This window comes from Salvelinus sp. IW2-2015, linkage group LG20, assembly GCF_002910315.2.
Source record: "Salvelinus sp. IW2-2015 linkage group LG20, ASM291031v2, whole genome shotgun sequence".
Taxonomy (NCBI): domain Eukaryota; kingdom Metazoa; phylum Chordata; class Actinopteri; order Salmoniformes; family Salmonidae; genus Salvelinus; species Salvelinus sp. IW2-2015.
In genome coordinates this window covers 15,476,684-15,502,223 of record NC_036860.1, presented here as the reverse complement: position 1 = coordinate 15,502,223, position 25,540 = coordinate 15,476,684, and the positions used below count along the sequence as shown (strand labels likewise).

The window sequence follows — 25,540 nt, the reverse complement described above, 5'->3', positions numbered from 1 at the left end:
AGTAATGGAATTGGCGAACAATCAGTAACGGAATTACTGCGATTGAATTGGCTAAAATGGGAAGTCATAGTAGTCACAAACCATTTACATTTGAGTCATTTAGCAGACGCTCTTACCCAGATTGACTTACAGTAGTGAGTGGATACATTTTTGTACTTTTTGCCATACTGATCCCCTGTGGGTATCAAACCCACAACCCTGGCATTGCAAACGCCATGCTCTACCAACTGAGCTACACGGAACATTTGGGTCCAATGTGGGTCACCTGCTACTGTCCTCCCTTCAACTGGCATACTGCTATCTTCAGCTCATAACTGTTTCCTTTCTGTTGTCAAAGCAAGACTGTGAAAACGGTCTCAACAACTGCTCTCTTTCTTTCTCTCCCTCTCTTTTTCGCTCTCTTTCTCTCTCTCTTTTTCTCTTTCTCTCTCTTTCTCTCTTCTCTCTTTCTCCTTTCTGCCGCTCTCTTTCTCTCTCCAGTTAATGTCACCTCTCCCAACTCTTACTGACACCTACCATGACACCTAACCACCTACCCTCTTTCCATTTACTGTAACAAGCATCCTCAACCACTGAGCACCAACCGACATGGATGTTGTAAAGTAATTGAAATTTGGTCAATCCGCCCAAATCTGAACCAATCATAGACGTCTATGTTTTACAAGTTTGGGCAGTAAAGAAAATTTAGTACAGCAGAGCACACCAGAGTACAGTATATTGTACTGAACATATCTACTGAACTGTACTCTACTGTGCTGTATTGTAATGTCCAAACTTGAGAAACACAGACATCTATGATTGGTTCAGATTTGGTCTGGTCCGGACCAACCAAAACTGGTCTTGTTTGGAGGCAGAGCTCATTAGAATAATACCCAAATATGCAAAATAATGATATTGCATATTTCTAGCTTTTGTGTCCTGGGATCGGTCCAGAGGGGTTCCGATCTATGCGGTAGCGAGGAGTGGTGTAAACTGATGAAGAGTTGGCTTTGTAAGTTGCAAAAATCTAAACAATATATTTAATGTTCACCGAATGGCACTCGGCCGTTTCAAGAAGGGGAAACATAATCCAGTGCGTCGCGGCGGGATAGTGCGTCTGTATTTCCGTGATGGACCCCGGATCTGTGGATGATGGAGAAGTTAGAGGGTTGCAAGCACAAGAACCATCTACATACCCTACTGTTATTCTCTTTTTTTCTCACCATCCAGGTGAGTGCGCATTATCCGTCACAAGGAAATTTTATTCCCAGCAGATAATATCTGCGGTAGTTGAGTGACAATTTTATAGCCAGCCCCTCTCGGTCAACCGTGGCATATTTTATTTCCCTCCCTGGGAGCTTACTGCTGATGTAGGCTATGGGGTGTTCGACCTTTCCCAGTCCCTGGGAGAGGACCGCTCCGATACCAACATCAGAGGCATCCATCTGGACAATGAACTTCTCAGATAGAGTTCAGTGTTGCAAATCAGAGGGCCTGTTGTCCGGACCTCTGGCAGTCTCTATGGGGGTGCCACAGGGTTCAATTCTGGGTCCGACTCTTTTCTCTGCATATATCAATGATGTCGCTCTTGCTGCGGGTGATTTAAAAAAATACAAATAAATTTGATCCACCTCTATGCAGACAACACCATTCTGTATACATCTGGCTCTTCTTTGGACACTGTGTTAACAAACCTCCAAACGAGCTTCAACACCATACAACACTCCTTCCTTGGCCTCCAACTGCTCTTAAATGCTAGTAAAACTAAATGCATGCTCTTCAATCGATCGCTGCCTGCCCGACTAGCATCACTACTCTGGACGGTTCTGACTTAGAATGTGTGGACAACTATAAATACCTAGGTGTCTGGCTAGACTGTAAACTCTCCTTCCAGACTCACATTAAGCATTAAATCTAGAATCGGTTTCCTATTTTTGCAACAAAGCCTCCTTCACTCATGCTGCCAAACTTACCCTCGTAAAACGGACTATCCTACCGGTCCTTGACTTCGGCGATGTCATTTACCAAATAGCTTCCAACACTCTACTCAGACTACATCTAATTTGCTATCACAGTGCCATCCGTTTTGTCACCAAAGCCCTATATACTACCCACCATATCCTCTCATTGGCTGGTCCTCGCTACATATTCATCATCAAACCAACTGGCTCCAGGTCATCTATAAGTCTTTGCTAGGTATAGCTCCGCCTTGTCTCAGCTCACTAGTCACCATAGCAACGCCCACCCGTGGCACTCGCTCCAGCAGGTATATTTTACTGGTCATCCCCAAAGCCAACACCTCGTTTGGCTGCCTTTCCTTCCAGTTCTCTGCTGCCAATGACTGGAACGAATTGCAAAAATCACTGAAGTTGGAGACTTATATCTCCCTCGCTAACTTTAAGTGTCAACTGTTAGAGCAGCTTACCGATCGCTGCAGCTGTACACAGCCCATCTGTAAATAGCCCATCCAACCAACTACCTTCCTCATCCCCGTTTTTGTCTTTCTACTCTTTTGCACACCAGTATTTTTACTTGCACATATATCACTCCAGTGTAAATTGCTCAATTGTAATTACTTCGCCACTATTGGCCTATTTACATTTACATTTACATTTAAGTCATTTAGCAGACGCTCTTATCCAGAGCGACTTACAAGTTGGTGCATTCACCTTATGATGTCCAGTGGAACAACCACTTTACAATAGTGCAATCTCTCTAAGGGGGGGGGGGGTAGAAGGATTACTTTATCCTATCTAGGTATTCCTTAAGAGGTGAGGTTTCAGGTTGTCTCCGGAGGTGGTGATTGATTCCGGCGACCTGGCGTCGTGGGGAGTTTGTCCACCATTGGGGTGCCAGAGCAGCGAACAGTTTTGACTGGGCTGAGCGGGAGCTGTACTTCCTCAGAGTAGGGAGGCGAGCAGGCCAGAGGGTATGAACGCAGTGCCCTGTTTGGGTGTAGGGCCTGATCAGAGCCTGAAGGTACGGAATGCCGTTCCCCTCACAGCTCCGTAGGCAAGCACCATGGTCTTGTAGCGGATGCGAGCTTCAACTGGAAGCCAGTGGAGAGAGCGGAGGAGCGGGTGACGTGAGAGAACTTGGGAAGGTTGAACACCAGACGGGCTGCGGCGTTCTGGATGAGTTGTAGGGTTTAATCGCACAGCAGGAGGCCAGCCAACAGCGAGTTGCAGTAATCCAGACGGGAGATGACAAGTGCCTGGATTAGGACCTGCGCCGCTCCTGTGTGAGGCAGGGTCGTACTCTGCGAATGTTGTAGAGCATGAACCACAGGAACGGGTCACCGCCTTGATGTTGGTTGAGAACGACAGGGTGTTGTCCAGGATCACGCCAAGGTTCTTAGCGCTCTAGGAGGAGGACACAATGGAGTTGTCAACCGTAGGCAAGATCATGGAACGGGCAGTCCTTCCCCGGGAGGAAGAGCAGCTCCGTCTTGCCGAGGTTCGCTTGAGGTGGTGATCCGTCATCCACACTGATATGTCTGCCAGACATGCAGAGATGCGATTCGCCACCTGGTTATCAGAAGGGGGAAAGGAGAAGATTAATTTGTGCGTCTGCATGCAATGATAGGAGAGACCATGTGAGATATGACAGAGCCAAATGGTTGGGTTATAGCGAGAATAGGAGAGGGCCTAGAACAGAGCCCTGGGGGACACCAGTGGTGAGAGCACGTGGTGCGGAGACAGATTCTCGCCACGCCACCTGTTAGGAGCGACCTGTCAGGTAGGACGCAATCCAAGCGTGGGCCGCGCCGGAGATGCCCAACTCGAGAAGGGGAGAGGAGGATCTGATGGTTCACAGTATCAAAGGCAGCCGATAGGTCTAGAAGGATAGAGCAGAGGAGAGAGAGTTAGCTTTAGCAGTGCGGAGCGCCTCCGTGACACAGAGAAGAGCAGTCTCAGTTGAATGACTAGTCTTGAAACCTGACTGATTTGGATCAGAAGGTCATTCTGAGAGAGATAGCAGGAGAGCTGGCCAAGGACGGCACGTTCAAGAGTTTTGGAGAGAAAAGAAAGAAGGGATACTGTCTGTAGTTGTTGACATCAGAGGGATCGAGTGTAGGTTTTTTCAGAAGGGGTGCAACTCTCGCTCTCTTAAGGCGGAAGGGAGTAGCCAGCGGTCAAGGATGAGTTGATGAGCGAGGTGAGTAAGGGAGAAGGTCTCCGGAAATGGTCTGGAGAAGAGAGGAGGGGATAGGGTCAAGCGGCAGGTTGTTGGGCGGCCGGCCGTCACAAGACGCGAGAATTTCATCTGGAGAGAGAGGGGAGAAAGAGGTCAAAGCACAGGGTAGGACAGTGTGAGCAGAACCAGCGGTGTCGTTTGACTTAGCAAACGAGGATCGGATGTCGTCGACCTTCTTTTCAAAATGGTTGACGAAGTCATCCGCAGAAGAGGGAGGAGGGGGGGAGGGGGAGGAGGATTCAGGAGGAGGAGAAGGTGGCAAAGAGCTTCCTAGGGTTAGAGGCAGATGCTTGGAATTTAGAGTGGTAGAAAGTGGCTTAGCAGCAGAGACAGAGAGAGAGAATGTAGAGAGGAGGGAGTGAAAGGATGCCAGGTCCGCAGGGAGGCGAGTTTTCCTCCATTTCCGCTCGGCTGCCCGGAGCCCTGTTATTATTGCCTTACCTCCTTAATTAATTTGCACACACTGTATACGAATCTTTATTGTTATTGACTGTACGTTTGTTTATTCCCATGTGTAACTCTGTTGTTTTTGTCACACTGCTTTGCTTTATCTTGGCCAGGTCGCAGTTGTAAATGAGAACTTGTTCTCAACTGGCCTACATGGTTAAATAAAGGTTAAAATAATAAAGTCCCTGTCAAAGTCTGGTGCTCTTAGCACTGGTTTTGCGCACAGGGCTTCCTTTAGCTTTTGGAAAGCTATCTTTGCTGCTTGAGTCCATCTCACCTCTGTGGGAAGGTCTTTCTTGGTCAGGTCGGACAATGGAGCGGCTATAGAGACATAATTTGGTATAAAGCGCCAGTAGTAACTTGTGAGCCCTAAGAAGGATCGCACCTGATTTTTACGCCTTGGCCACTCCTGGATAGCCTCCACTTTCTTTGTCTGGGGGCGAATGACACCATACCCAATAGTGCAGCCCAGATATTCTGCCTCACTTAACCCGAGCCTGCATTTCTTAGGGTTAGCTGTCAAGCCCGCTCTCCTTAGGCTCCCCAGCACGGCCTCTACCTGTTGTAGGTGCGTTTCCCAGTCTTCGCTGTGTATCATCACGTTGTCGATGTAAGCGGCCGCGTAGGCTCAGTGGGGTCTGAGTAGCTGTCCGTTAACAACTGTGACGTGGCTGTCTCACTGTGAAACCCAACGGGTAATGGAAAAGGCCGTCTGGCGTAGAGCGCCTTTTTCCCCCTGTCTTCTGAGGCCAGAGGCACCTGCATATAGCCATTTGCGTTATGTAGCTCGCATTTCCCAATCGCTCTATCAGCTCATCTACACTGGGCATTGGGTTCAAATTTGGAGATGTCGTTCAGGCTTCGGAAGTCATTACAGAATCTCACGGTTATGTCTGGCTTCGGAACGAGAACTAACAGACTTGACCAGGCACTGTGAGACGCCTCTAACTCCCCAACCCAGCATCTCTCGGACTATTTCTTTGTCCCGCAGCATGGATTCTGTAAGGTCTTAAGTTCACTCTTTTGCCTGGCTCTGTGTACATATGATGCTGGATGAGATTTATATTCCCTGTGAGGGAAGAGAATACCTCCTGGTGTCGGACCACTAGGGCATGTAGGTCCTGCTCTTGCTGGTGCGTCAGCGACTTCACGATCTGCACCTCTAGTTGGGGTTGATCTTGTTGGGCTGCTAGTTGGGAGGAGAACATAATATCTTCATTTGTCTCATGGTACTCCTTCATAGTACTCCTTCATAAGGTTGATGTGGTATAGCTGTTCGGGTTTTCTCCTACCTGGCTGCCTAACTCTGTAGTTTACAGGGGATACTCTTGCCATTTACTTCCATTGTGCTAAGATCCAATGTTCCGCTGTTGGAATTAAAAGGAGTACCTTATCTCCTACATAAGTCCAGGATCCCTCGGCACGGCCTCCCATTTAACAGTTAAAACAGGGAGAAGTCCGTTGGCTGGGGCATCTCCCTAAGAGCAAACAATAAGTGGGGTAATACTATGTCCCAGTTCCTCCTGTCCTGTGCCACAACCACCTTTTATCATCGACTTTACAGTTTTATTCAAGCGTTCTCATAAACCATCTGAGGATGAAATATGCTCGAGTGTATCTGTTTAACCTGTTACAAGGCACACAAGTCTTTAATTATGCGGGACATAAACGGGGTCCCTGGTCGGTCAAAATATAGGAGGGTATGCCGACTCGGGAAAACATCTGAAACAACTCTTTAGCAATACCTTTTAGTGGACATATTACGCAGCGGTATGGCTTTGGGGTAGTATGTGGCAAAATCAATTACCACCAGTATACAGTAGCTTGGGAAAGTATTCACCCCCCCCTTGGTATTTTTACTATTTTGTTGCCTTACAACCTGGAATTAAAATAGATTTTTTTTGAGGGGTTGCATCATTTTATTTACACAAATGCCTACCACTTTGAAGATGCAAAATATTTTTTATTGTGAAACAAACAAGAAATAAGACACACAAAAACAGAACTTGAACGTGCATAACTATTCACCCCCCCAAAGTCAGTATTTTGTAGAGCCACCTTTTGCAGCAATTACAGCTGCAAGTATCTTGGGGTATGTCTCTATAAGCTTAGCGCATCTAGCCACTGGGATTTTTGCCCATTCTTCAAAGCAAAACTGCTCCAGCTCCTTCAAGTTGGATGGGTTCCACTGGTGTACAGCACTCTTTGTCATACCACAGATTCTCAATTGGATTGAGGTCTGGGCTTTGACTAGGCCATTCCAAGACATTTAAATGTTTCCCCTTCAACCACTCGAGTGTTGCTTTAGCAGTATGCTTAGGGTCATTGTCCTGCTGGAAGGTGAACCTCCATCCCAGTCTCAAATCTATGGATGACAAACAGGTTCTCTCAAGATTTACCCTGTATTTAGCGCCATCCATCATTCCTTCAATTGTGACCAGTTTCCCAGTCCCTGCCGATGGAAAAACATCCCCACAGCATGATGCTGCCACCACCATGCTTCACTGTGGGCATGGTGTTCTCGGGGTGATGAGGTGTTAGGTTTGCGCAAGACATAGGGTTTTCCTTGATGGCCAGAAAGCTACATTTTAGTCTCATCTGACCAGAGTACCATCTTCCATATGTTTGGGGAGTCTCCCACATGCCCTTTGGCGAACACCAAACGTCTTTGCTTATTTTTTCCTTTAAGCAATGGCTTTTTTCTGGCCACTTTTCCGCAAAGCCCAGCTCTGTGGAGTGTACGGCTTAAAGTGGTCCTGTGGACAGATACTCCAATCTCCCCGCTGTGGAGCTTTGCAGCTCCTTCAGGGTTATCTTTGGTCTCTTTGTTGCCTCTGATTAATGGCTTCCTTGCCTGGTCCGTGAGTTTTAGTGGGCGGCCCTCTCTTGGCAGGTTTGCTGTGGTGCCATATTCTTTCCATTTAAAAAAAAAAAAGATGGATTTAATGGTGCTCCGTGGGATGTTCAAAGTTTCTGATATTTTTTTACAACTCAACCCTGATCTGTACTTCTCCAACTTTGTCCCTGACCTGTTTGGAGAGCTCATTGGTCTTCATGGTGCCCCTTGCTTAGTGGTGGTGCCCCTTGCTTAGTGGTGTTGCAGATTCTGGGGCCTTTCAGAACAGGTGTGTGTATATATAACTGCGATCATGTGACACTTAGATTGCACACAGGTTAATTTTATTTAGCTAATTATGTGACTTCTGAAGGTAATTGGTTGCACCAGATCTTATTTAGGGGCTTCATAGCAAAGGGGGTGAATACATATGCACGCACCACTTTTCATATTTTTTTTTTTGAAGCAAGTAATTTTTTCCCATTTCACTTCACCAATTTTGAATATTTTGTATGTCCATTACATGAAATCTAAATAAAAATAAATTTAAATTACAGGTTGTAATGCAACAAAATAGGAAAACCACCAAGGGGGATGAATACTTCTGTAGTTGGCTTTGGGGGCATTCTTTTTGGCACTTGTCGCTTGACTTGCAGTACTTCTCTACATCACTTGTAATGTGGGGCCAGTAGAATCTACTCATGATGTGCTCTTTAGTTTTGTCTACTGCCAAGTGGCCTCTCAACACATGCGTCAGGTACCGTACCATGTCTCTATATGCTCTAGGCCCCTTCTCTTAACCATCAGTACTGTAAGCCCTTTATGCAGTAATAAGGGGGGATTGACGTTCTCCATGTGCTTCCCGTCCATCACCTTCACTCTGCGTTGTGCCGAGACCAGGTCTGGGTCCTGCAGCTGTGTGGTGCTAAACTGTACTGTCAACTCATCAGATAAATTAAAGTCTTGGCTGTCTATTCTCACCGGGGCCCGTGCGGGCCCTTGGTCTCATCCACTCTCCGTTGCGAGACCTGAGCATGTATCCTCCGGTCTTTTCTTGAAACAGCTGCCTGAGCCTCTGATCTTGAATTTCATTTTCTTCCTCCCCTGCACTTGATCTGGGTGACTTCTCCCTGTAGTGCTAGTGTGGCATATCGGGTGCCTTTTGGGGATGTGTTTTCTCTGAGTGTGCCAGTGACTGCTTTGCATTGCTTACACGCACTGGTGCGGTCTTGGGGCTGCTCTGTTTAATCCGCCACGAACTCTCGAACAAATGACTCTCTCCCTAGCAGTACTGGTAAGTGGTTCACCACCCCCACCTTCATAGTGCACTTACCTCGGGGAGAAACTAACGTAACCTGCGCCACTGTGTATCCACCTCCCCATGGATACAGGAGACTGACATCTGTTCCTGACACAAATCTCCCTCCTGTACTAAGTGTGACCGAACTAGGGTAATCTTACATCGCTTCTGCATCCTCTCCTTGGACTTTTATGGCCGGGGCTCCCTCTGCGGTCCAACACTGCGGGGTTAGATTACATGGATGTGCACCCCTTGAACCGGAGGAAGGCTCGGTGGGCACCGGAAACACCGTCTCTCGCCAACCCCTGGTCAGCCATATTAGTTGATACATTTGGGCTCTTGCTGACTCGTTGCTATCGAAGGTCGACTCGTGGAAACGCTTGGCCTGTGGATTCAGACAGCACCGGGATAAGATTTAGGCTTTTAGTTTCTTAGTCCTCTGCATCTGCAGGATCCAGGTTGAAATACGCAGCCTGCGCACGCCCAGAAAGAAAGGGGGCCAGCATCCCTGCCCACCGCTCCGGGGCCCATAGTTCTCTTTCTGCTATCATTCAAGAGGTCAGCAGTTAGGCCTCAATGTCATCCTGTTCTTGAAGCCTAGGTATGAGTCCCCACTCCGGGCTTACTGTCCTTCACTGCCTGAGCCAGCATTGCCACTTAAATTCTCAAGAGGTCTGTGCTTTCCTTTTGCGCATTTTTAGCAATGTGGCCTCCATCCTTAATATAACTTATAGTAACTCTGTCACCACTTCTGCGGCCCTCATTCTCCACCACTGTGATTGGTCCAGAGGGGTTCCGATCTAATGCGGTAGCAAGGGGGGGTGTAAACAGAGGAAGAATTGGCTTTTTAAGTTGCAAAATCTAAATGATATTTAATGTTTATCGAATGGCACTCGGGGAGTTCAAGAAAGGGGAAATTAATCCAAGCCCGGTTCAGAGCACTTCACTTACAAGATCCTTTCGATAATCACCAAATTCGCTTTGGCTCGCAACTACGGGAATCACTTACGCAAGCAGTGGTGTAAAGTATTTAACTTCTTATGGGCAGCATCCGGTGAAATTGCAGAGCGTGAAATTCAAACTACAATATTATAAATATTTAAATTTCATAAAATCACAAGTGTAATACATCAAAAATAAAGCTTGACTTCTTGTTAATCCCGCCGCGTCAGATTTCAAAAACGCTTTACGGCGAAAGCAAACCATGCGATTTATCTGAGGACAGTGCCCCGCATACAAACACATGAAAAACATATTTCAACCAGGCAGGTGCGACACGAAAGTCAGAAATAGCGATATAAAAAATGCCTTACCTCTTGATCTTCTGTTGGCACTCAAAGGTCCCAGTTACATCACAAATGGTCCTTTTTTGTTCGATAATGTCCTTCTTTATATCCATAACTCAGTTTAGCTGGCGCACTTCAGTCAATAATCCACCTAGTTTCCCTCCATCAAAATGCATACAAAATTAATCCCAAACATTACTAATAAACTTTTCCAAACAAATCAAACAACGTTTATAATCAAACCTTAGGTACCTAATACGTAAATAAACTATAAAATTCAAGACTGAGAATCGTTATTGTCTTTACCGGAGAATAATATCAAAGAACGCGCTCTCTTCCAAGCGCTTGGAAACACTACAGCCAAAGTGGGAGTCACCTAGAAAAACTACAATTTCTGGCTCATTTTTTCAAAAACCAGCCTGAAACTCTTTCTAAAGACTGTTGACATCTAGTGGAAGCCCTAGGAACTGCAATCTGGGAGGACTTGTCCTTATAATAAAAGTGATAGCCATTGAAAATAGTGGTAGGCTGAATTTTTTTTTGGGGGGGGGGTGGTTTGTCCTCGGGGTTTTGCCTGTAATATCAGTTCTGTTATACTCACAGACATAATTTTAACGGTTTTAGAAACTATAGAGTGTTTTCTATCCAAATCTGGCGGATTCACTAAACATGAATGCCTCGTTTGTAAATTATGTCCAACACTCGGACATAATTTACAAACGAGGCATTCATGTTTAGTGAATCCGCCAGATCAGAGGCAGTAGGGATGACCAAGGGTGTCATAACTGACACCCCATTCTTCCAGCTGACATCTTTGAATCTTAATTCGGAGCAGATATTTAACTGTTTTTGGAAAACGTGGTCGCATAAACTGATTTTATCATAATCATTTTAGAAACTTTGCATCTGCACAGTTCTTTCAGTAAATGTGTTTTTGTGAAATGTTCTGTGTAAATTGTGCATAGAGTTGTATGGTTTGAACTTTTCAATCAATGGTTTTTGTTTTGCATGCATTTTAAAGTGAAAATCTGAGTCAAAGCGTAATTCCTACTGGCACAAAAGGAGGGTGTTGTGCTTGTCAGTGAGCCTTCCTTGCACCTCTCCTGCATTTGTTACTATGTTGTATCTACAGTGCATTCGGAAAGTATTCAGATCACCTGACTTTTTCCACATTTTGTTATATTACAGCCTTATTCTAAAATGTATTCAATTATTTTGTTTTGTCATCTACACACAATACCCCATAATGACAAAGCAAAAAGAGGTTTTAGCATTTAAAAAAAAATGCATAATAAAAAATTCAAACTTATTTACATAAGTATTCAGACCCTTTGCTATGGGAATTTAGCTCCGGTGCATCCTGTTAATATTGATTATCCTTGAGATGTTTCTTCAACTTGTTTGGAGTCTACCTGTGGTAAATTCAATTGACTGGACATGATTTGGTAAGGCACACACCTGTCTATATAAGGTCTCACAGTTGACAGTGCATGTCAGAGCAGAAACCAAGCCATGAATGAGGTTGAAGGAATTGTCCGTAGAGCTCCAAGACAGGATTGTGTTGAGGCACAGGTCTGGGTAAGAGTACCAAAAAATCTCTGCAGCATTGAAGGTCCCCATGAATATAGTGGCCTCCATCATTCTTAAATCAAAGAAATTTAGAACCACCGAGACTCTTCCGGCCAAACTGAGCAATCGGGGGTGAAGGGCCTTGGTCAAGGAGGTGACCAAGAACACAATGGTCACTCTGACAGAGTTCGTCTGTGGAGATGGGATAACCTTCCAGAAGGACAACCATCGGTGCAGCACTCCACCAATCAGGCCTTTTATTGTAGAGTGGCCAGACGGAAGCCACTCCTGACTGTCTATTCTCGCCGTTTGGAGTTTGCCAAAAGGCAGCTAAAGGACTCAGACCATGAGAAATAAGATTCTCTGGTTTGATGAAACCAAGATTGAACTCTTTGGCCTGAAAGCCAAGCATCACATCTGGAGGATACCTGGCACCATCCCTACGGTGAATCATGGGGGTGGCAGCATTATGCTGTGGGGATGTTTTTCAGCGGCAGAGACTGGGAGACTTGTCAGGATCGAGGGAAAGATGAATGGAGCAAAGTACAGAGATACTTGATTGAAACCGCCTCAGGACCTCTGATTGGGGTATAATGCTTTGTCATTATGGGGTATTGTGTGTAGATTGATGTGGGGGGGGAAAGTTTAATTTTAGAATAAAGCTGTAACATAACAAAATGTGGAAAAAGTCAAGGGGTTTGAATACTGTCCGAATGCACTGTATGTCACTATACATATTTATCCCTGTGTACGTACATCTGAATCTCTGTGTGTGTGTGTGTGTCAGTCTTGGACACAGCAGGTCAAGAGGAGTTTGGTGCAATGAGGGAGCAGTACATGCGCTCAGGAGAAGGCTTCTTGCTGGTGTTCGCTCTGAATGACACTGGCAGGTAAGAATCGGATGCATCCACCCAGACAATCTTGAGTCCTATGCAAGCTGTAGATTCAAAACAGTATTCCCAACTACACAACATACTATGAAGTCCTCAGAGCAAAAGCATTTGTCAGAGTACGACCCTGCCTCACGCAGGAAGCGGCGCAGGTCCTAATCCAGGCACTTGTCATCTCCCGTCTGGATTACTGCAACTCGCTGTTGGCTGGGCTCCCTGCCTGTGCCATTAAACCCCTACAACTCATCCAGAACGCCGCAGCCCGTCTGGTGTTCAACTTTCCCAAGTTCTCTCACGTCACCCCGCTCCTCCGCTCTCTCCACTGGCTTCCAGTTGAAGCTCGCATCCGCTACAAGACCATGGTGCTTGCCTACGGAGCTGTGAGGGGAACGGCACCTCCGTACCTTCAGGCTCTGATCAGGCCCTACACCCAAACAAGGGCACTGCGTTCATCCACCTCTGGCCTGCTCGCCTCCCTACCTCTGAGGAAGTACAGTTCCCGCTCAGCCCAGTCAAAACTGTTCGCTGCTCTGGCACCCCAATGGTGGAACAAACTCCCTCACGACGCCAGGTCAGCGGAGTCAATCACCACCTTCCGGAGACACCTGAAACCCCACCTCTTTAAGGAATACCTAGGATAGGATAAAGTAATCCTTCTAACCCCCCCCCTTAAAAGAGTTAGATGCACTATTGTAAAGTGGTTGTTCCACTGGATATCATAAGGTGAATGCACCAATTTGTAAGTCGCTCTGGATAAGAGCGTCTGCTAAATGACTTAAATGTAATGTAAATGGCTACAGTATCAAGGTTTCAGGAAGGCAACGTCACTGTTTGCAATTAGGGATGCAAATTTTGGTAAATTTACTAACTGACCCTCATTAACCAGTCCAATGAACGGAAAATAAAATAAAATCCCAACATTAAAATGACGTGTGACCAACAATAAATACTATGAGATATGTATATAATGACGAGATGCTTATGTTTCCGCTCTAACAATGGGGGGGGGGGAGGTCCAAGGCAGGAAAGCAGGCGACAAGCTTAGGCAAAAAAAAAGCCCATAGAAACACGTTGGACAGTATTTTGGAGAGATTTTGGCGCTTTGCCTCTTCCTCTCTGATACTATGCATGCATGCATATGCATACAAGGACCGGACATTTTTCATCAAGAGCTTATGGCGAATGGGAGGCTCGCTTTACGAGTTGAGATTGAGAAATAAAGATAACTTGTGGCCATGACTAAAAAGGAGCTAACACGCGGTTGCATTTAGAATTGTTGTTGTGCAATGACTGGGCTTAAAAAAGCGGGTTTCACTCCAGTAGCCTGCAGGCTTTTTGAGGAGCGACTCTCGCGCTGTCTGGTAGGCTATTCCTGTCCGCAAACTAGGCTCTCTGTATGCTGTGCACATGTGATACATTTTATTTATGACGACTAATGAAAATACATACGCGGCAATTTTTATGTAAAAAAATTATGCTAAGTAACCTATAGTCCCGGGTTCCGCAATTTGGTCTGCTGGTTTTATTTTCCCCCACCCCCCAGTTTTCTGAGCAATAAATACTTTGGAATTTTCATTGTTGGACATAAGACTATAAAAACACCAGGAAATCAGCACCAAGTTTGTTTTCATTTGGAAATCTATTCCCATGCATTATAGAGATGTGATCATATTCAAATAATAATAATTACAAATAATTGATTGGATTTATATAGCGCTTTTCTACCAGCTGAGGTACTCAAAGCGCTTTTATATAGTCAGGGAAGACTCACCTCACCCACCTCAGTGATGCACAGCGACCACTACACATCAGGTGGAGAGGTGAGGAGTGATGTATGCAATTAGGAATGAGGGGGATGATTAAGTGGCCATGATGGAATGTGGCCAGGTAGAACATTTTGCCATGACAACGGGGTGAACACCTCTACTCTTACAATAAGCGCCAAGGGATTTTGAATAACCATAGAGTCAGGACACGCGTTTAACGTCCCATCCAAAAGACAGCACCCTACGCAGGGCAATGTTCCCAAATGTAATCAAGGTTTGAAATGATTATTTTAGTCAATGTACATCTGTTCTTGTCGTACAATTTGCAGTCTAACTTTTAAAAATATGTTCTGTCCCCCCGACCATCTGTTCAAGAAAAAATTGGCCAGCAGCTGAATCTAGTTGATGATCCCTGTATAGACCAATAAGCATGACTGGTCAAATACATTTTTGGCTGCTACCCGATTTAACAGTTAACATCCCTATTTGCGATGCAAACGCAGTACACTCATGATCATGTATTCATTCCTTGAAGTGTTGAGGCATTCAAGCCATGGTCAGTATAACACTTGGTCTATACTGTGTTTTCTGGTTTCGGTCGTGCAGCCCTAATCAAAGAGGGATGCTACAGTAACTAGGGGAAGTGAGACTTGTTATAGGCGTTCACCTCTCATAAGTGTCGCATTCATGACATGGTGTCAAATACAGGAGGCATAATGAGCTGCTGTAGTAGTTCTCTCTGAATTGAAAGGTGGATGGGTGCAATTGCACCTTATTTAACAGAGTTCGTGTGCCTTTTTTAGATTGGTTGTGAAGCTCCTGTGAATTGCAACAAACCCTTTCCCTCTTATGAGCTGTAGAATGCGTCTTAAAGGTGCACTGCAGAAGTTCCGTCCCCATGCGGCGACGAGTCTAAGTACAAACACAACATTCTAAGGACATATGTAGAGCTTAGTCTAATATAACAATTGTCTGTATTTATTTATGAACTGTACCTCCTCTCCAGACTTGACTCCTGCCAGGTCACACAGGATGCCTGGCTTGATTTGGCAGGGCTCGATAGGTGTCCTGGTAGGACCCAGGCTACCCCTCCCACTTCTAGTGTTTGTTGTCATGTTTGAATGTTTGTTGTCACTGTGCTGTCAATTTTAAAATAAGAGTATACAATTAAACAAAAAAAGAAGTTGGATTTATGCAAATTAATATGCCTCTTTGTTTTAGGGGGCATATCCACTCGTAATTTTTTTTTTTTTTTTTTACAGTAAATTGAACTAATGGATTGCACCTTTTAAGGACATAACGCACTTGTGATCAGTTCCTAATGTGTTCTCGTTTCGACCACTTTCCTTCCCTTTTTTCAGTTACAATGAGATCCACAAGTTCCACACCCAGATACTGAGAGTGAAGGACCGGGATGACTTCCCCATGGTGCTGGTGGGGAACAAGGCTGACCTGGACCAGTCGAGAGTGGTACTGGTCTTCATTGTCACTCTCATTATCATGTTAAAAGAGATCTTCTGCTAGCTTTAATAATGCCTATTTAGATCCTACTGGTTCAAAATCTCAGGCCTTGAAAATATGTTTGAGTTGCCAACAGGTGGCGAGTGGCTACAAGTGTTTCTTTGGCTAGATCTAATAGCAACTTCCTAATCTTACACAGTTTAACGGAATAAGGAAATGAAACTCGCCTGGCGAGCAGCTCGCTTTTAACCTGAGTGTATGTACCTCTCTCTGTCCTGTCTGTAGATCTCCAGAGAGGAGGCCCAGGGCTTTGCCAGAGAGAACAGGATCCATTACATGGAGGCCTCGGCTAAGAACCGCTACAACGTAGACGAAGCCTTCCTGGAGGTGGTGCGAGCTATAAGGTAACGTCATAACGTTAACAGCTAGCTGCAAGGTAGGCTGTTTTAAATATTTTATTATGTTGCAGAAAGCTGTAAGGTACTTTATAATAGGTAATCTTGTTTATAGCTAGATGTTTAGAAGAGTTGGGGACCAGAGGCAAAGTTGAGGGACAGACATTGTGGTGTCCATTATAGCCTGCTCCTGAGTCGAAGCATCCAATGCTCTTTCCCTCACTCTGTCTCTCTTTCATTCTCTTTTTTTTTTAAACAGAAAGTTTCAGGAGACTGAGAGTCCCCCTCTACCTGCAAACCACACAGGAAAACGGAAGAGCGGTGGCTGCCCCTGCATCCTCCTTTAACTGTCCCCTCCCCTGGCGTAGCACTGTTGTCACAAAGACCAAAACCTCCTCACCTCACCACTGATGCAAGTCTTGTCTGACTTACCTGGAGGGAAATGGGAAGATTGGGCAAGGGAGGGGAGAGATATTCACTTGGAAATGCAAAAAAAACCTGTATGGGGAGGTTTGGGGAATGGGGCAGGAATGTATGTGTGTGGGAGAGCTTGCTTACGTCAATGGTGGGCGAAGTGGTGGTGTTATACATTTCTTATGGTTTCATTCACACTTAGAAATTAGCATCTTCAAACTTTTTTCTATACTTGTTTTGTATTTACGGTTTTGTTATTTCATTATTGAGTAAGGATGTAAAGGGAGGCCTTGAGCTAGATGAGAAGAGAGCAAGAGATGAGTCCACAGCCTGAAGAAAGAGTGAGAGAGGAGGGATGGTAAGGAGAGAGATCTCACAGATACTGTGTTTTAGGTGGCCTCCTACATTTGGTTGACCTGATGTAAGTCACTGGTTTGATGTTGCTGGAAGGAATGGATCATTTAGAAACTAGAGGGTGCTGTTATTCATATCTATAGCAGAAAAGGAAGGGAGCCCAGTTAAACTGAAAAGACAAATTAGATTTTTGAAAGAACGCATGAAAAAAAGTGAGATAAAGATGAGGCAGAATGAGAGTGGAAAATAATTTTTGAAACACTGGTGTTTTTTCACGGTGTAGTATCCATGACCACATAATATATATTTTTTGCACAACTTCAACTTATGGACTGGTAGGCAAAAGTAGTTTGACACTAAAGTGCTATTTTTTATTTTAAAATGACTGGGTGGAAGTTTAGGCGTGTCCAGGTACTTTTTGTCTATGCATACAGGTGTAGGCCTGCTTTTTTAAGTCATTTTTATTGTAATGCTGTTTGCAAATTTTTGTCACACTGCTACCAGCCATGTACATCAAGGAGTTCGTTTTTGAACTGTATTAAATGAATGAGGCAAAGCTAATGAAGATCTGTTGAAAAGCTGCAGACAAGGCATCATTCCTATCAACCAAAATAATTGTGGGTCCAACAATGAGAACAAATGCAGTGTATTTATAATGTTGGTGTTATGTAAAGTTCAATAGTATACAGGGTTAACTGAATTAACAGACAGAATGCAATATGGAATTTTCTTAAGTTTGTGGTATGGCCTCGTCTCCGGGGATTGCTCCTCAGAGCCAGATGCTGATGACGGGTAGCCCTACACTGGGCAGCTGGCATCGGAAACCAAACCCGCTGCCCGTTATTATAACTGGGGGAGGTGGATGGTTGTCGACAACTGTTGATGAGAAAGTGAGAGAACATGGGTAAGTTGACATATAAATACATTGGAAGATTTATGCCCATTGGTTGAGAGAGGACGGTGATAATTACAAGAGTGAGCCCATGGGCTGAACAGCAAGCATGAGGAATGTGCATTATTGTGCCATGCTTATAGGCTATAAGGTAAATAATGAATGACATTCCGGACGTGGCTAATAAGAAAGAAGAGAAGACCGCTATGCTGCTGATAATACGTTCGTATTCATTCCCACTATGCCCATATAATAGGAAGCTAAGTGAATTATGCTACGCTTACTTGAAGTTAACCAAGCATTCAGACCAGCCTTCTTGATTGAACTTCCGTAAACTACATTTGTCTGTCATGAAGTAACTTGTTTGTTTAGAGAGGATGTTTAGCACTAGTCCTGCAAACCTTCATATAGATGTAATTAACATATGACTAACAGTTAGCCTACTTTTCCCCTGGGTGATATTTCACACAAAGCAGGATAGCCATCTATATTTCTGAAAGATTCTGAATGTGCTCCATATTTGTGAGTTGAATCAGACTCAATTCTGTGACCCTAAAAATATTTGAGATGTTTTGATGAATAATTTGAGTTCTCAAATCTTATTTTCTTTGTGAAATAGAACCCTGTTGATGATGTAGGATCAACATTTGTCCCCCATTTGTTCTTTACCTAATTCTAAAATAATGCATTGACTATGTGTTTAATACTGTAGTGTAATAATCCACAACATACAATTGTACTTAAGTCTGTTATATGTAATTATTTTGAACAGCAAAAAGCCGTTTGTATTCGTATACCAATGAATCTCAAACTATATCTAACTTGTAATCTGCCGGTATCTGCGTATTTGTGTATTTTGTACTGAAATAAACCAAATACTTTTTTTACACATTACACTTTTTATACGTTATTATTCACATCTAGAGTTTTTGCTCAGAATGTGTCAGAATGAAATAGGGCAGCTGGTTTATCTGGACAACCCCAACTTTTTTTCTACTTTACTTTCTCTTCAACAGCATTGGTGAACACTTGGTGATAGAAAAGAAGTAGCAAACCTCAGTTTGGCTGAGGTCAGATGTGATTTTTTTTTTTAAACAACTTCTGATGAATGCAATGAGAAAGGAGCATGTAAATGTACAGATCAATAAAAAGGACTGTTTTGAATTGGGATTGTGACAATTCAATGTACTCAAGCATGCACTAATCTGATGTTCATTCTCAAAAATATTATGTATGGTTGCCTGTGTGGTCCAGTGGTTATAGCCGGCATGCGTTCGAATCCGTCCCACTGCCCTTTGATTCGCCCTCCCCATCTTTCCAACACTGTTTATCGCTTCAATAAAATCAAAACAAAATATTAAATAATACCTTTAACCCTAGTGTGGTGTTCGGGTCTGTGGAACCCATTTTCAATGTTTACTAAAATAAAAATTATACAATTTTTTTCAACCTGACTCATTTCACGTTTTTTGTGAAGTTCATGTAAAAGAACACATTTTCATTGAGTGCACACTGCCCCCCCCCCCCTGCACATTTATATTACATATGTGGTGTTTGGGTCCACTGGACCCGAGGGTAATAAAAGTGTTTGTGTAGGTGAAAACAAGTAATACTTAAACAAGGTTTGCTGCGTGCCTTTACTCTGTCTTCCTCCTCCCTGGGCCTGCTGTTCCAACATAGCACCAAGAACCTGTCTGTCTCCTGCTTTCTTGCACTCTTTACCCTTTGTAGTGTGAGAAACTACACAATGTCTTGCGGGAACCTGAACAATGTTATTAGATTACATTGTAAAAAATGAAGTATTTACCACACTCTACCCCAGCCTGGTGCAAATTGGGGGAGGGACACAACAAATAGCTTTGCATGTGTAGCTCCTTACCACAATCAATCAGTATGGCAAAAATTATCTCTGCTCAGAGGGCCCTTGAAATTATTTTTGCAGAGAGAGAAGCTAGTGTGGAAGGAGTTTTCCGAAATATGAGGATCGTGTCTCTGTCAATTCGGAGTCTGACAGTGAGTTGGAAGGGGAGGATGAGATTGACCCTCAGCATGCCCCAGGACCAGCCCATCAGCAACCAGCTCATCAGCAGCCTGCATGAGGAGAAATATGGATGTCAAAAAATTGTGAAATTGAATGGTCTTCTTGGCCAAGGAATGAGCCACCCGCATGGCTGCCAATGTGATAAGGATGCAACCAGGGCCGACGCGGATGGTGGTTACTCATGTGCAGGACATAGTCTTATTTTGAACTGTTCATTCCAGACTCCATCCAGAAAATCATTCTGGACTGCACTAATTTGGAGGGAAGGTGGATTTTTGGAGAGAGATGGAAGGAGAGGGACCATTTACATGCATACTTTGGGGTTCTTATCCTTGCTGGTGTTTTCAGATCCAATGGGGAATCCCTGTGGGATGCAGAAACTTGCAGATAACTTTTCCGTGCAACAATGTCTCTGGAAAACTTCCACATTATTTCCAGGATTATCCGCTTTGATAACTGAGACACCAGACCAGCTTGGCGGCAGAGAGACAAGCTTGCTGCAATCAGGTCAGTGTGGGGGAAGTGGGTGGACCGCCTTCCCCTGTTTTACAACCTTGTGCCAAACGTTAGGCAGTACATACCGTCTAAACCCTATACGGGGAGGCCAGGTGGAGGAGCCCCTGAGAAGAACCAAGGGTTGCGGGTTGTCCTGGACATGACACAGGCTCTGTGACCACAACATCACATGCAATAACTTTTTTACTTCGCACAATCTGGGACAGGAGCTCCTCAAGAGGAAGCTGACGATGGTAGGAACAGTACGCAAAAACAACCCAGAGCTCCCACCTCAGCTGTTGAATACATGGAACAGGCCTATCAATTGCTCTAAGTTTGTGTTCACGGCCGACACTTCCCTAGTGTCCTACTTGCCAAAGAAAGGCAAAAATGTGGTACTCATGAGTTCCCTGTGTGGCCGATGTGAAATGGCTAGCTAGTTATCAGTGGTGCGCGCTAATAGTGTTTCAATTGGTCACGTCACTCGCTCTGAGACCTAGAAGTAGTTGTTCCCCTTGCTCTGCAAGGGCTGCGGCTTTTGTGGAGCGATGGTTAACGATGCTTCGTGGGTGACTGTTGTTGATGTGTGCAGAGGGTCCCGGAAGCTATACTGTTACATTGGTGCCGTGACCCGGATCACTGGTTGCTGCGGAATAGGAGGAGGTCAAAAGGGGAGTGAGTGTGGCCAATGTGAAATGGCTAGCTAGTTAGCGGTGGTGCGCGCTAATAGTGTTTCAATTGGTCACGTCACTCGCTCTGAGACCTAGAAGTAGTTGTTCCCCTTGCTCTGCAAGGGCTGCAGCTTTTGTGGCGCGATGGGTAACGATGCTTCGTGAGTGACTGTGGTTGATGTGTGCAGAGGGTCCCTGGTTCGAGCCCAGGTTGGGGCGAGGAGAGGGATGGAAGCTATACTGTTACACCTGCATAGGGAGAATCTGTAGCCAGAAACATCAGAAATGTTAACTGATTACAATGCCACAAAAGTACGGAGGGGCAATTTAGACAAGCTGGTGACTGGCTACAGCTGCAAAAGAAGAACCCTACGCTGGGCACTTGTCATATTCTTCATCATCTTGGACATCTCGGCATACGACGCGTTTGTCATCTGGATGGCGTTGAACCCAGATTGGAATCCATAGGAGGCAACATATCTCAAGGACCCCAGCTTCTGCAGTCATTGTGAGGAGGATTCAGGAGGAAGATGCTGGTGCCACATCCGCCCGACCCACAGAACCAACAACTCCAATACCGGAAGTAAGTGTGAGTGATGTTGTTGCATGTGTGTGTGTCTGACTCTCCTACCTTGGCCTGCTGTATCTATCTGAGTGAATGAGTGAGATGTTAGTAAAATTCCTGAACTAAATGTTTTCATCATTCTAGATTGCAGCATGTAGCAACAAGAAGAAGCGCTGCGATGTTTGTCCACCCATGTCTTGATTAAAGTGAGTTTTGTTTACAATTACAAGCAATGTGATCTAGCAGAGGTAAATGGCAAATATTAACCATGTATGCTATCTATATTGTTTGTAATTGATGTGTCAACATCTAAGTATTAAGTATTGTTATGTAAATTGTTATGGCTGTATTGTTTTAAAAACCCAATAATGTTGTGGGTCCATCAGACCCGCGAACATTGGGTGAATAACAAAAACATGAACACCACAGAAGGCTTAAAAAATATTCTGTATAGAGGTCTACCTGGGGTTGGGGGACCGCCACATGAGGGCAGAACAATATCAAATTCCACTGCCCTAAGGGTTATCTCTTTTACCATCAAACCTATGAATGGATGATAAGGCTCCTGTTTCAAAGACAGCCCAGGGGCAGTGGCGGATTTAGGTATCCGCCTGGGGCGGTACGGGGTGCCTGCACCCAAAAAATTGGAATGGTGACATTTGCGTGATCGGTTTTCTATCACTCATTTGCACGTCACGTCAATGATATCATGTCACCGTGTGGGACTGTGACTGTGTGTAAGGGCTGTCGCTCTTCCTCATCCTCCAGACAGGAGAGGAGAGAAGGATCACAGAACCAAAAATGCAGCTGCAGGGAAATAAGCCATCCTTTTATTTACACGATGATGGCAAGCACGAACCACAAAACCACTTTCAAATTTACAAAACAGAAAACGTACGTCGACGAAACCTGAACATACAACTTAAACATAACTAAAACATAAACTCCACGGACAGGAAACAGACGACAACATCAAAATCAAATTCGGACTAGCCAAGCAGGTCCGCGTATGGTACATAACATTCAACGACACAAGGAGACAATCACCCACAACAAACAGTGAGAACACCCTACCTAAATATGACTCTTTAATTAGAGAACACCAAACACCTGCCTCTAATTAAGAAGCCATACCAGGCAACCAAAACCAACATAGAACAGATAAATAGACTGCCCCACCCCAAACACATGCCTGACCCTAGAACAATACAAAAACAACCATAAAAACAGGTCAGGGACCGTTACAAGAAGCCCCCCCCTTCAAGGTCGTAACAGCCCGGGTCGCAACCAGCACAAGGCTCAGGGAGGGTGCTGGTGGGCAGGTCGACCACGGTGGTGGGCTCCGCTCTGAGGCGCTGGGTCCCCACACACCATAGTCACTCCACGTTTTTGTCTTCCCCTCCCCAATGCCCCAAAACTCACATCCCTAAAATAAACAGCAGCACCAGCGAGAAGGGGCAGACCGGACGCGGAAAGGAGCACCGGGACAAGGGGCAGCAACGGAACAGGGCAGCACCGGGACAAGGGACAGCCCAGAGGCCACAGGATAAGGGGCAGCACCAGGAAGAGGGAGCACGACAACCGGGACACACGGGACAAGGCACAACGGGACAAAGGGCAACCACCGGGGACAAGGGGCAACAACGGGACAGGGGCAGAGTCCCGCTTGATAAACTCTGGCAGATGCTGGTGAGGGACTCTGGCAGGTTATGCAGGGCTGACGGCTCTCCGACGCTATGGCAGGCTGACGGCTCTCGACGCTCAACTCGGCAGGCTGCCGGCTTCTCCGACGCTGCATGGCAGGCCTGAGGCTCTCGACGCTCAGGCAGGCTGACGGCTCTCCGACGCTCCATGCGCTCTGAGGGCTCTGGCTGCTCATGGCTTCTCTGACGGGCTCTGGCTTGCTCATAGGCTCTCTGGGCTCTGGCAGATCCCGTCTGGTTGGCGGCTCTGGCAGATCCCGTCGGCGGGCGGCTCTGGCGATCCTGTCTGGCGGGCCGGCTCTGGCAGATCCCTGGTCTGGCGGCGGCTTCTGCGATCTGTCTGGCAGACGGCTGCGTGCGTCGGCAGATCCTGTTCTGCGCCGGGCGTCTAGCGCTTCCTGTCTGGCTGACGGCTCTAGCGGCTCCTGTCTGGCGGATGGCTCTGTAGGTCATGGCATGACGGGCGGCTTTTGCAAGGCTCATGGCAGACGGGCGGCTTTGCAGGCTCCCTGGCAGACGGATGGCTCAACGCGCGCTGGGGAGACGATGGCTCAGATGGCGCTGGGGAGACGGGATGGCCTCAGTGGCGCTGGGGAGCACGAGATTGGCTCAGATGGCGGTCTGGGGAGACGGATGGCTCTGGCCGGATACGGCGCCACTGTAGACCCTGGTGGCGTGTGCCGGAACTGGAGGCACCGTGCTAATGATATAGCACTTCCTACTAGTGCGGGGAGCAGGGACAGGGCACACTGTTCTCAAAGCCCATCTATACCTGGTGCGTTGGTACCGGACTGGTGAACCGGGCTGAGGACAAGCACATCAGGATTAGTAGGGGGGAGAAGAACAGTGTGTAAAGGCTCTGGAGACGCACAGGAGCTTAGTGCGTGGTGCCGGAATGGAGGCCCGAACTGGATACACGCTACAGGGAGAGTGCGGTAGAGGAGGAACAGGGCTCTGGAGATGCATGGAAGCCTGGTGCGGTGGTGTCGGCACTGGTGGTACCAGGCTGGGACGGGAAGGTGGCGCCGGAAATTCGGACCGTGCAGGCGTACTGGTCTTTGAGCACTGAGCCTGTCCAACCTTACCTGGTTGATGCTCCCGGTCGCCCGCCCAGTGCGGGGAGGTGGAATAAACCCGCACCGGGCTGTGTAGGCGAACCGGGGAAACCATGCGTAAAGGCAGGTGCCATGTATGCCGGCCCGAGGAGACGTACTGGTGGCCAGAATATGTAGGGCCGGCTTCATGACACCGGCTCAATACTCAATCTAGCCCTGCCAGTGCGGGAGGTGGAATAACCCGCACCGGGCTATGCACACGTACAGGAGACACTGTGCGCTCTACTGCGTAACACGGTGTCTGCCCGTACTCTCGCTCTACCACGGTAAGTACAGGGAGTGGGCGCAGGTCTCCTACCTGACTTCGCCACTCTCCCTTCTAGCCCCCCCCAAGAAATTTTTTGGGGTTACTCACAGGCTTCCTACCGCGTCGTCGTGCTGCCTCCATTCGCCGGTATCCCTCCTCGCACTGCGCCAGAGAATCCCAGGCGGGCTCGGCACTCGCCCTGGGTCGATCGACCACCTGTCGATCTCCTCCCACGTAGTGTAGCCCAGATCTTTTTCCTGCTTCCGCGCTAGCTCCTCATATCGCCGCCTCTCTGCTTTCGCTGCCTCCAGCTCAGCTTTGGGGCGGCGATATTCTCCTGGTTGAGCCAGGGTCCTCTACCGTCCAGGATCTCCTCCAAGTCCAGGAGTCCTTGTTGCTCTGTTGAGCATTCCCTTGCCGCTTGGTCTTAGCGTGGTGGGTGATTCTGTAAGGGCTGTCCGCTCTCCTCATCTCAGACGAGGAGAGGAGAGAAGGATCATCAGACCAAAATGCAGCTTCAGGGAAATAAGCCATCCTTTTATTTACACGATGATGGCAACACGAAACACAAAACACTTTCAAATTTACAAAACAAGAAAACGACGTCGACGAAACTGAACATAAACTTACATAACTAAAATAACTCACGGACAGGAAACAGACGACATCAAAATAAACGGACAGCCAAACAGTCCCGTATGGTAACATCTTCAACGACACAGGAGACAATCACCACAAACAAACAGTGAGAAACACCCTACCTAAATATGACTCTTAATTAGAGGAGAACACAAAACACCTGCCTCTAATTAAGGAGCATACCAGGCAACCAAAACCAACATAGAAACAGATAACATAGACTGCCCACCCAAAACAACTGCCCTGACCTAAACACATACAAAAACAACATAAACAAG

General features: G+C 46.1%; 1 protein-coding gene across 1 annotated transcript in view; it reads left to right on the top strand.

Annotated features, from left to right (window-relative positions):
• LOC111981676 (ras-related protein R-Ras-like) overlaps positions 1-18,680 on the top strand; it is a 30,229-nt gene extending 11,549 nt beyond the window's left edge. Inside the window, 4 exon segments of the mRNA XM_024013072.2 lie at positions 12,402-12,504; positions 15,632-15,740; positions 16,017-16,135; positions 16,386-18,680. Coding sequence (XP_023868840.1) covers positions 12,402-12,504; positions 15,632-15,740; positions 16,017-16,135; positions 16,386-16,473 — 419 coding nt within the window. The 3' untranslated portion in view covers positions 16,474-18,680.
• The last annotated feature ends 6,860 nt before the right edge of the window (positions 18,681-25,540 follow it).